This window comes from Ovis canadensis, chromosome 3 (genome assembly GCF_042477335.2).
Source record: "Ovis canadensis isolate MfBH-ARS-UI-01 breed Bighorn chromosome 3, ARS-UI_OviCan_v2, whole genome shotgun sequence".
In the NCBI taxonomy this organism is placed as follows: Eukaryota; Metazoa; Chordata; class Mammalia; order Artiodactyla; family Bovidae; genus Ovis; species Ovis canadensis.
In genome coordinates, this window is record NC_091247.1 from 141,678,329 (window position 1) to 141,691,150 (window position 12,822).

Genomic DNA, 12,822 nt, shown 5'->3' on the forward strand with positions numbered 1-12,822 from the left:
AGGCACAGGCTCAGGGCATCACTCTTACCCCTCAGCAGTCTCAGGCACTGAGAATCCCTGTCATCATTCCACAGCCTCAGGATTTGGGGGCCCCTTTCACTTTGGGACAGGCTCAAGCATTGGGGATTTCCCTCTCTCATGAACAGTTTGCAAAATTAGGGGTTCCTCTCACCTCAGATAAAGTGTATACCTTAGAATATCCCCACATCCCAGAACAAATCCAACCTTTGGAAGCTCCTTTCACCCCAGGGGAGGCCTGGTCCATGGGTGTTACTGTTAGGTCTGTGCAGGACCTAACATCAAGAACTCCTCTCTTTAAGGAGCACCCCTTACCACCCTGGGCTAGTCCTCCTTCAGGACATACACTGAAAACTGGGATCTCTTCCATTACTGATAAATCTGTCACAAAACATGCTCCTCACACTCCTAAGGAGTCCCCAGTATCATCTACTGCTATTGCTGAGGAGTCCTCTGTATTTGAGGTGCCTTCTACTCCTTTCCGTATGTCAAGGTTTCCTCTTAAACAAGCCCCCTCTGAGAAATTCTTGGGAATGAGGATTCCTTCAGACCCTGGGAAGCCCCTGGCACCACAGACTTCTCCTTCCTCCAGACAGACCCTAATGTCTAAGGATCTATCAACCTCTGTTCCATTCCCAACACCAGTTCCCAGTCCAATATCTGGGCTCTCTCCCACTCCACAGCAGCCCTTTGAACCAGAGGCCCTCCTTAGTTCCAGGCAATTTTTCATATCTAGGGACTCTATGACACCCCAGTCACCTCTGATATTGAAGCCCTTTCTTGACCTCAGACAGCCCCTTATATCTGGAGTCCCAGTCACCTCTGAGCAGATTCCCCAAATCTGGGCTCCTCTCTCTCCTAGGAAGCACTTGGTTTCTGGGACTACTTCCATCCCTCAGGAGCTCTTGAAATCTGGACCCTTAACACTCTCTGAGCAGTTTCAGGCATCCCAGACCTTTGCCACTCATAAGCAATCTCCTGGGTTACAAGCCCCTTCTACTCTTGGGCAGCATCTGCCACCAAGGACCCTTCCTGGGCAAGCTTCCCCTCTATGGGTCTCTCCCACCCCTGGGCGTCCCCTAACACCATTGACTCCCTCAACCCCTGAAAAGCCACAGAAAGATTTGTCCTCTGCTGTCTCTGAGAAAAGGAAGGAAAGATTGTCAATTATTTCTTCTCTGAAATTGAAATCAGTATCAGTCCATCCCAGCGCTCCAAGTTTCAAGGTAATTCAAGCCCCTTTCACCACTAAGAAGTTCCAAACAGCAGAGGTCTCTGACACTTCTGAAGAAATCCAGATACCTGAAGATTATTTTGCCGTGGAACGATTTAGAATGTTTAAGTCCCATCTCACCGATTACAAGACACCAGTATCTCAAGCCCCTTATGCTGATGAGGGGACCCTTCCTACTACTCTCATTAAGCCTGTAACTCCACTACCTTCTCTTATTACTACTCAACTACTCAAAACACGGCAGAGCTCACCTTCTGAATGGGACCAGGAATCCCAACTTCCCCCTATCAATAAGCCCTGGGTACTGACTTCAGTTTCAGATACCAGGCAACCCAAGATGATGGTGCCCACTTCCTATCCCCAAGAGCTCAAAGAACAGAACTATTTTGTTGATGTGGAGGCTCAGCGGAAGAACCTGATACTCTTAAATCAGGCCACAAAAGCTTCTATACTCCCTTCACAGCTACACACAGAAGCTAGGAATCTCATAATTGAGACACTTCGTACAGACAAAGTTCGGCTGGGATACCTATTCCGCAAGTACAATGCCTATAGACTGATCCAGCGTGCAAGGTAGATGTAAATATTATGTGTCTAGTTGTCTGATTTAGTCCTGATTTCAAATATCCTCCCTCATTACCCTATCAGTATATATGTATTTGTCAGGTTAGGTGTTCTAAAAGATTCTCTTATAGAAGGTTTGTAAGATGGAAGCATATTTAAGATATCAAAAGGAGGTATATTTTTTAGAAATAAGAAATGTCATATAACACCCGTTTCATTCATATATATCTCTAGCAGAGATTCTAAAATATATTTTGAGGCTCATGGTTGATCTCCAAAATATCAGTTTCAAAAGTTTAGAAATGCTTGCAGTTATTCTGAATTACTTTAATCTTGCATTCACCAGAAGACCTATGATTCTTTTTTTTTTTAATTTACTTTTTATTGCAGTGAAGTTGGACAGAAGATCTATTAAAGTGGGAGCTGTCAGGCAGGTTTATATACTTCATGTTGCCATAGCAGCTTTGATGCTAGAATGACCTACAGGAAACATGTTCTAGTCTTGATTTTTTTTTAATTGAAATTAGCCTGCCAATTCTTGGCCTTTGTGTTTGAGGTTGCCAACTTATTATTTGGGGGATTTTAAAAACATTTTTTTTATTGTAGAAATTCTTTCCCCTTTCTAAAATAGTTAATTTATAATACTGTGTTATCTTATTTGGAGAATTTTTCTAACCTAAAATTACAATATGTCAAACTAAGATCAATGATAGAAAAAGCTATCATTAATTATAGAAACAATCTATGTCATTTATTCAACAAATATTTATTGAATACATACTATTTGGCAAGCACTGTTCTAGATGCTATGGATATAGCAGTGAATAAAACAATGTACCCTGTTCTCATGATATTTACATTTCTGAGAACTGAATTCATTTGAAAACTAAGCACTGGAATAACAAGGTGTAAAAGAAAGACATTCAGTGTATAGACAGAAATTTTCATTTCAAAACTGGTTACCTTAGAATTGTTGAAATATTTTCTATTCTATAGTGTGTTTTTCTCTTCCCAGAATGAATGTTCCTAGTCTTTTTGTTGTTGTTGTTGTTGTTGTTCCTAGTCTTTTAAATCTGTTTTTACACATAAGCACTTTCATCCACTTGAGAATCTGAAATAACATGTTTCTGGTCATTCTCCAGTTCCCTCATGTCTTTTTTTCTTTGTTATATTAAATTAAAATAAATAATTGCATTCACCTGGTGCAGTATTTTAAAAAATACAAATAGCGTGAAAAGCCTCCTTAGTATTCTTATTCTTGGCCATTAGGCCCCTCCCTCAGGGCTACCCAGGTATTCCACCCAGAGATACTTTCTACATATGTAGCAAAGAACATAGGTTCTTTTATCCCACTCTTTATACATTTAAAATTACAATGTTTGATTTTTTCATAACAAGCTAGAATTTAGATATTAATATATAAAGAGTCTACTCATTCATTTTACAGTTTTATAGTTCTCCAAAGTCTGGATTTACCAGAATTTACTTAACTTTTGATGAGGTTAACATAACATTTATGCTGTTTTCAATATTTTGCATTATAAAAATATACTTCAATGAACAATCTTGTATATACATATGTATACATGTATGTATGTTCCTAAAAGTAGAACTTCTAAATCAAGGGTAAGCATTTTGTAATTGTGATAAATTTTTTGTCAAATTGTTCTCCAAAGAGGTTGGAACAATTTATATATCGGTCAGCATTATAAAAGAGTATTTCCCCACAAATACTATCAACTTTTTTGTTCATTGTCAATGTAATGAATGAAATATGGCACTTCCATGCTTTCACTTGCATTACTTTTATTATAGATTGAAGTTAAGCATCTTTTCATAGAGTTAAGAACCATCTGTATTTTATTTTCTGTGAAGATGCTATTCAAATGCTTTGCCCATTTTTCAACTGGGTTATCAAGTTGCTTTTTAAAATAATTAATTAATTTTAATTGGAGGCTAATTACTTTACAATATTAAGGTGGTTTTTGCCATGTAGCAACATGAATCAGCCATGGGTGCACATGTGTCCCCCCATCCTGAAGCCCCTTCCCACCTCCCTCCCCACTCCTTCCCTGGGTTGTCCCAGAACACCAGCTTTGAGTGTCCTGCTTCAGGCATTGAACTTGCACTGCAACAGACATGTTTCAGTGTTATTCTTTCAAATCATCCCACCCTTGCCTTCTTCCACATAGTCCAAAAGTCTGTTCTTTACATCTGTGCCTTTTTTGTGTCTTACATATAGGGTGGTTGTTACTGTCTTTCTAAATTCCATATATACGTGTCAATATTCTGTATTGGTGTTTCTCTTTCTGACTTACTTTACTCTGTATAATAGACTCCAGTTTTATCCACCTCATTAGAACAGACTCAAATGTGTTCTTTTTTTTTTTTTTTTATAGCTGAGTAATACTCCATTGTGTATATGTACCACTGCTTTCTTATCCATTCATCTGCCGATAGACCTCTAGGTTGCTTCCATGTCCTGGCTATTGTAAACAGTGCTGTAATAAACATTGGGGTACATGTGTCTCTTTCAATTCTGGTTTCCTCAGTGTGTATGCCCAGAAGTGGGATTGCTGGGTGATATGGCAGTTCTATTTCCAGTTTTTTAAGAAATCTCCACACTGTTCTCCATAGTGGCTGTACTAGTTTGCATTCCCAACAGCGTAAGAGGGTTCCCTTTTCTCCACACCCTCTCCAGCATTTATTGTTTGTAGACTTTTTGATAGCTGCCATTCTGACTGGCATGAGATGGTACCTCATTGTGGTTTTGATTTGCATTTCTCTGATAATGAGTGTTGTTGAGCATCTTTTCATGTGTTTATTAGCCATTTGTCTTCTTTGGAAAGATGTCTGTTTAGTTTTTTGGCCCAATTTTTGATTGGGTCATTCATTTTTCTGGTATTGAGCTGCATATGCTGCTTTAATATTTTGGAGATTAATTGTCAGTTGCTTCATTTGCTACTATTTTCTCCCATTCTGAAAGCTGCCTTTTCACCTTGCTTACAGTTTCCTTTGTTGTGCAAAAGCTTTTAAGTTTAATTAGGTCCCAATTGTTTATTTTTGTTTTTATTTCTGTTGCTTTCTTAATTGATTTCTGGGACCTGTTGAGAAAATTAGCCCCTTGTCTGTGATATAAACTACAAAACTTTCCCCACTTGTGTTTAGACTCTCCTTTTGGTGGGTTTTGCTTTCTAAATAATTTATATTTTTATATGTTTATATTCAGTTCAGTTCAGTTCAGTCACTCAGTAGTGCCCGGCTCTTTGTGACTCCATGAACTACAGCACACCAGGCCTCCCTGTCCATCACCAACTCCTGGAGTTTACTCAAACTCTTGTTCATTGAGTTGGTGATGCCATCCAACCATCTCATCCTCTGTCATCCCCTTCTCCTCCTGCCCTCAATCTTTCCCAGCATCAACGTCTTTTCAAATGAGTCGATTCTTCGTATCAGGCGGCCAAAGTATTGGAGTTTCAGCTTCAGTATCAGTCCTTCTAAAGAATATTCAGGAGTGATTTCCTTTAGGATGGACTGGTTGGATCTCTTTGCTGTCCAAGGGACTCTCAAGAGTCTTTTCCAATGCCACAGTTCAAAAGCATCAATTCTTCAGCACTCAGCTTTGTTTATAGTCCAACTCTCACATCCATACTGTAAAAACCATAGCCTTGACTAGACGGACTTTTGTTGGCAAAGTAATGTCTCTGCTTTTGAATATGCTATCTAGGTTGGTCATGACTTTCCTTCCAAGGACTAAGCATCTTTTAAGTTCATGGCTGCAATCACCATCTGCAGTGATTTTGGAGCCACTGATTCCACTGTTTCCCCATCTATTTGCCATGAAGTGATGGGACCAGATGCCATGATCTTCATTTTCTGAATGTTGAACTTTAAGCCAAATTTTCACTCTCCTCTTTCACTTTCATTAAGAGGCTCTTTAGTTCTTCTTCAGTTTCTGCCGTAAGGGTGGTGTCATCTGCATATCTGAGGTTATTGATATTTCTCCCGGCAATCTTGATTCCAGCTTGTGCTTCTTCCAGCCCAGAGTTTCTCATGATGTACTCTGCATATAAGTTACATAAGCAGGGTGACAATATGCAGCCTTGACGTACTCCTTTTCCTATTTGGAACCAGTCTGTGTTCCATGTCCCATTCTAACTGTTGCCTCCTGACCTGCATACAGATTTCTCAGGAGGCAGGTCAGGTGGTCTGGTATTCCCATCTCTTTCAGAATTTTCCAGTTTATTGTGATCCACACAGTCAAAGGCTTTGGCATAGTCAATAAAGCAGAAATAGATGTTTTTCTGGAACCCTCTTGCTTTTTCAATGTTCCAGCGGATGTTGGCAATTTGATCTCTGGTTCCTCTGCCTTTTCTAAAACCAGCTTGAACATCTGGAAGTTCATGGTTCATGTATTGGTAAAGCCTGGCTTGGAGAATTTTAAGCATTACTTTACTAGCATGTGAGATGAGTGCAATTGTGCTGTAGTTTGAGCATTCTTTGGCATTTCCTTTCTTTGGGATTGGAATGAAAACTCACCTTTTCCAGTCTTGTGGCCACTGCTGAGTTTTCCAAACTTGCTGGCATATTGAGTGCAACACTTTCACGGCATCATCGTTCAGGATTTGAAACAGCTCAACTGGAATTCCATTACCTCCTCTAGCTTTGTTCACAGTGATACTGCCTAAGGCCCACTTGACTTCACATTCCAGGATGTCTGCCTCTAGGTGAGTGATCACACCATTGTGATTATCTGGATAATTAAGATCTTTTTTTGTACAGTTCTTCTGTGTATTCTTGCCACCTTTTCTTAATATCTTCTGCTTCTGTCAGGTCCATACCATTTCTGTCCTTTATTGAGCCCATCTTTGCATGAAATGTTCCCTTGGTATCTCTAATTTTCTTGAAGAGATCTCTAGTCTTTCCCATTCTATTGTTTTTCTCTATTTCTTTGCATTGCTTGCTGAGGAAGGCTTTCTTATCTCTCCTTGCAATTCTTTGGAACTCTGCATTTAAATGAGTGTATCTTTCCTTTCCTTCTTTGCTTTTCACTTCTCTTCTTTTCACAGCTATTTGTAAGGCCTCCTCAGACAGCCATTTTTCTTTTTTTCTTTTTTTTTTTTTTCTTGGGGATGGTCTTGCTCCCTGTCTCCTGTACAATGTCACGAACCTTTGTCCATAGTTCATCAGGCACTCTGTCTATCAAATCCAGTCCCTTAAATCTATTTCTCAGTTCCACTGTATAATCATAAGGGATTTGATTTGGGTCATACCTGAATGGTCTAGTGGTTTTCCCCACTGTCTTCAATGTAAGTCTGAATTTGACAATAAGGAGTTCATGTTTATATTAATATTTTCAATAATGCTTTGTGCCTTATTTTAAAAAGCCCTTTCCACTCTGAGAAATATATTTTTAAAAAATTATTTTGAGATTTCTTATAGTACTTGAATAGTTGATTATTAGTATTTTGGGGCTTCCTAGGTAGTGCGAGTACTTTCTTCAATTTACATCTAAATTTTGCAATAAGGAGTTCATGATCTGAGCCACAGTCAGCTCCCGATCTTGTTTTTGCTGACTATATAGAGCTTCTCCATCTTTGGCTGCAAAGAATATAATCAATCTGATTTCAGTATTGACCATCTGCTGATGTCCACGTATAGAGTCTTCTCTGTGTTGTTGCAAGAGGGTCTTTGCTATGACCAGTGCATTCTCTTGGCAAAACTCTGTTAGCCTTTGCCTTGCTTCATTTTGTAATCCAAGGCCAAATTTTCAGGTTACTCCAGGTATCTCTTGACTTCCTACTTTTGCATTCCGGTCCCCTCTGTTGAAAAGAATATTTTTTTGGGGGGGTGTTAGTTCTAGAAGGTCTTGTAGGTCTTCATAGAAGCTTTCAACTTCAGCTTTTTCAGCATAACTGGTTGGGGCATAGACTTGGATTACTGTTATTTGTTGTAGTTTTATTTTTATGATGCTGAGTCTTTGTGATAGTTATTACTACTGTTTCCTAGTACTTGTCCATGAGATGTGACCAGAATTGTGTGTCTTTTCTGTGCTGAGCTTGCCATTGTCAGTTTGAGACCCTCTAGAGTCTCCTTTTCCATTGGCATGATAAGCTATAGTGTTCAAGGTGATGGCTGTTCTGTTACCTTGTGTTCCTGAGAGTATAAAATGAAGTTCTTTTCTGCAAAGCTATGATGGATTTGTACTATGAGTAACAGATAAACTTTTGTTGTTTTTAGTCATTGAGATTTGGGGATTATTTGTTAAAACAGCAAAACCTAGCTTATCTTTACTAACATAGTCTTCCTATTCAAGAAAATGATATACATTTTTTTCTGTTCAGGTGTGTGTGTATGTGTGTGTGTATGTGTTCTGTTGGAGTTATTAAAGTTTTTGTCAAGCTCTTGAATATTCTTCCATAAGTGTATATCTTGGTAGTTTTTATTTTTGATGTTATAAACGGACTCTCTCCTTCTATGACACCTTCTAACTGGTTGTTATTGGTATAAAGAAAGGCTAGATCTCTCTATATCAATTTCATATGCATATTCATATGCATATCATTTCATATGCAATTTCAATGGCATATTCATCTTGCTGTATTCAAAAGCATGTAATAGTTTTTCAGTTGATATTCTTGAGTTTTCCAATTACATAATCATATCCCTTGTAAATAATAATGTTTTTACATCTAGATTTTTCCAATTTTTAAATATCTCATTTCTGTCTCTTGACTGCCTGAATTGATTAAGACCTCCTTAAAAACTGTATTAAAAAATATTGGTGATGTGGCCACCAGCACCAGGTCACCTTTGTTCATTTGACTTACCCAGAGTAACAGCTAGTAGTGCCTTTCCATGGCCTCATGTTATTTTTTTCTAGGAAAAATTCACCTTCAAGAATGTTTAAAAGGATTGTTTATATTTATATTTTCCTTTCTAAAAAAGCTGCAAAACATCTTTAACCTTAATCAATTTCATTTTGAGGGGAGTTATTTTATCCATTCCTTTGTAACTCAGAATGCCAAAATTTAAGTCCTTCTTTCACTGCTAATTACTAAAATGTAAATATGAATTGGGAGAAAGCAATGGCACCCCACTCCAGTACTCTTGCCTGGAAAATCCCATGGACGGGAGAGCCTGGTGGGCTGCCATCTATGGGGTCGCACAGAGTTGGACACGACTGAGCACCTTCACTTTCACTTTTCACTTTCATGCATTGGAGAAGGAAACGGCAACCCACTCCAGTGTTCTTGCCTGGAGAATCCCAGGGACAGGGGAGCCTAGTGGGCTGCCGTCTATGGGGTCACACAGGGTCAGACACGACTAAAGCGACTTAGCAGCAGCAAATATGAATTGATTAAAAATATAATGATGATAGAGGACATCATTCTAGTATCTGTCACTAAAAAATGCTGGCTTTTGGGTTGAAATACATTTTGTCATATTAAAGAAGTATCCTTCAGCCCGTTTCATTATTTCTTTAAAATCAAGAGTGGATATTTAATTTTGTTAAGTTTATTAAATTACATTTTGTTAAATATGATTTCAGCACTTCATTATCATGGTTATCAGAGAAAATATTTTCTCCTAATATTTATTAATATGACTAATGTTTTAAACTATCATTGCATCCTTGGAATAAATCCTATTTGTATTGGGTTGGCAAAAAATTTGATTGGGTTTTTCTGCAGCATCTTATAGAAAAACCTGAATGAACATTTTGGCCAACCCAGTATCCTTCTTTGAGGGTTTTACATTTGCTAATATTTTATTTAGGATTTTATTTTGTACTGATATCCATTCATAAGTTTGACTGGTGGTTTATTTATTAATTTTGGTGCTTTCTTTGTCAAATTTTGGTATAATTTTAAGTTTTGGTATAATTTTAAGTTTGGCATCATTTTAAAAATGTGAAAACTTTCTTTTCTATGCTGTAGAACAATTTAATGATAAAATTAGCTGTTGTTTTTAAATTTGACGGATTTTACCTGTGATACTATATGAACTTGGTGCTTTTGTGGGAAGTCCTTTGACAATTTAATTTTTATATGGCAATTAAGTTTGTTTATAATTATTGAAGATTTTGAAGACCTAAGTGACATGATGTGACCTGTTTTGGTAAAATCATTTAAAAACTGAAATAGATAGATCAACATTTCACAATATTTAATTTATACACATAACTTTAATCCCATCAAGGATCAATTCATTCATTTTTCAGTAAGCTCTTCTTTAATATTTAATATTATAATGATCAAATCACCAACAATGTCTAACAAGGAATTACATACAGACAGATGAACAATTCCATAATAAAAATGCCTGAGTCAAGGAGACTGTAACATTGTATTGGAAAGAAAATGTAAACTATAATAATATAAATTATTTTTATAATAATATAAATTATTTCTTTATTATAAAGAAATTTTTGTAGAGCCTCTGTAAGTAAATATTTCATATTTAAATATGAAAATACTGTTTTAGAGTTATATTACCACATGATCAGTATTAATATACCTGAGAAGAATGATGGAGAGGATATAAAATTATACCATGTGCTGATAATGAAACATTTCATTTCCATATGTATTGAAGAAAGTTCTTAAAGATACTAAATGTGGTAGTGATAGATAGATAGTATTTAACTTATCATTTAGTTCATCATCAACATTTAAATAATATGACAGGGACTGAGTTAGGCCCAGGGGGTGGAGGGTGGAAGGATACAAAAATGGATAAACCATATCCCTGCCTTGAGGGCACTCAAAGTCTCCTCAGAAACAATCACACAAACAGATGACTATATAGAATGAGGTGGAAAGAACAATGATGGTATATCACCAACTCTATACAGAAGACTGAGCAGACACAAGAGTTAGGTGAAGCTTCTAGGCCTTCACACTTTTGAATTATGTCTCAAAGAACTATTAAGATGATTTTGAGAGAATGGCATTGAAACATGTATACTATCATGTAAGAATCGAATCGCCAGTCTATGTCCGATGCAGGATACAGCATGCTTGGGGCTGGTGCACGGGGATGACCCAGAGAGATGTTATAGGGAGGGAGGTGGGAGGGGGGTTCATGTTTGGGAACACATGTACACCCGTGGTGGATTCATGTCAATGTATGGCAAAACCAATACAGTATTGTAAAGTAAAATAAAGTAAAAAAAAAAAAAAGAGTCATTAAGGCAGCAAAGGCAGAGAATCTAGCAGAACAAAGAAAGGAAGCAAGAAGCACAGTGTGTATATGTGTGTGTGTGAAGAGAGTAATTGTTTCAAGGAATGATGCATTATATCCACATAAGATGGCGGCAAATTTAAATAATAAATCTTTTGTGTGTTCTGATTGCTTCACCAACTGGCCATTCCTCCACCTCTCTCCCTCTCCTTGGGCCTCTCTATCCCCTGAGACACACAATAATAATGCAGTTAGGCCAATTAATAACCCTACAAAGGCCTCTAAGTGTTAAAGTGGAAAGACAAGTCTCAAGTCTCTCACTTTAAGTCAAAAGCTAGATTATGAATGAACTTAGCAAGCAAGGCAAGTTGAAAGCCAAGAAAGGCTGAAAGCTAGGCCTTTTGCACCAATTAGCTAAGTTGTGAATGCAAAGGAAAGTTCATGAAGGAAATCAACAGTGCTACTCTAGTGAATCTTACAAATGATAAGAAAGATAGTCTTATTGCTGATGTGAAGAAAATTTTAGTAGTATGGATAGAAGATCAAACCAGCCACAACATTCCCTTAGTGGAAAGCCTAATCTAGACGAAGGCCCTAATTCTCTTCAATTCTGTGAAGGCTGAAAGAGGTTGAGGAAGCTGCAGAAGAACATTTAAATCTAGCAGAGGTTGACTTATGATGTTTAAGGAAAGAAGCCTCTTCATTACATCCAATGCAAGGTGAAGCAGCAAGTGCTGATAAAGAAGCTGCAGCAAGTTATCCAGATATAGCTAAAATAATGAAGGTGGCTACATTTTAAAAAAGCAACAGTTAGAACTGGACATGGAACAACAGACTGGTTCCAAATAGGAAAAGGACTACGTCAAGGCTGTATACTGTCACCCTGCTTATTTAACTTCTATGCAGAGTACATCATGAGAAACGCTGGGCTGGAAGAAGCACAAGCTGGAATCAAGCTTGTGGGAGAAATATCAATAACCTCAGATATGCAGATGACACCACCCTTAGGGCAGAAAGTGAAGAGGAATTAAAAAGCCTCTTGATGAAAGTGAAAGAGGAGAGTGAAAAAGTTGGCTTAAAGCTCAACATTCAGAAAACGAAGATCATGGCATCTGGTCCCATCACTTCATGGGAAATAGATGGGGAAACAGTGGAAACAGTGTCAGACTTTATTTTTTGGGGCTCCAAAATCACTGCAGATGGTGGCTGCAGCCATGAAATTAAAAGACGCTTACTCCTTGGAAGGAAAGTTATGACCAACCTAGATAGCATATTGAAAAGCAGAGATATTACTTTGCCAACAAAGGTCTGTCTAGTCAGTCAGTTCAGTTCAGTTCAGTTCAGTTCAATCACTCAGTCGTGTCCGACTCTTTGCGACCCCATGAATCGCAGCACGCCCCCTGTCCATCACCAACTCCTTGTGTTCACTCAAACTCATGTCCATCGAGTCGGTGATGCCATCCAGCCATCTCATCCTCTGTCGTCCCCTTCTCCTCCTGCCCCCAATCCCTCCCAGCATCAGAGTCTTTTCCAGTGAGTCAACTCTTCGCATGAGGTAGCCAAAGTACTGGCGTTTCAGCTTTAGCATCATTCCTTCCAAAGAACACCCAGGACTGATCTCCTTTAGAATGGACTGGTTGGATCTCCTTGCAGTCCAAGGGACTCTCAAGAGACTTTTCTAACACCACAGATCAAAAGCATCAATTCTTCAGCGCTCAGCCTTCTTCAAGGCTATGGTTTTTCCAGTGGTCATGTATGGATGTGAGAGTTGGACTGTGAAGAAAGCTGATTAAAATATTACTGCTTAAAATTACTGCTTA

The 12,822-nt window shown here is 38.1% G+C and overlaps 1 protein-coding gene across 1 annotated transcript in view; it reads left to right on the forward strand.

The window, feature by feature from the left end:
• The window catches only part of FAM186A (family with sequence similarity 186 member A), a 140,214-nt gene that overhangs the window by 62,576 nt on the left and 64,816 nt on the right, over window positions 1-12,822 (forward strand). The window contains exon 6 of the mRNA XM_069581952.1: window positions 141-1,825. Coding sequence (XP_069438053.1) covers window positions 141-1,825 — 1,685 coding nt within the window. The remainder of the gene's footprint in view (window positions 1-140; window positions 1,826-12,822) is intronic.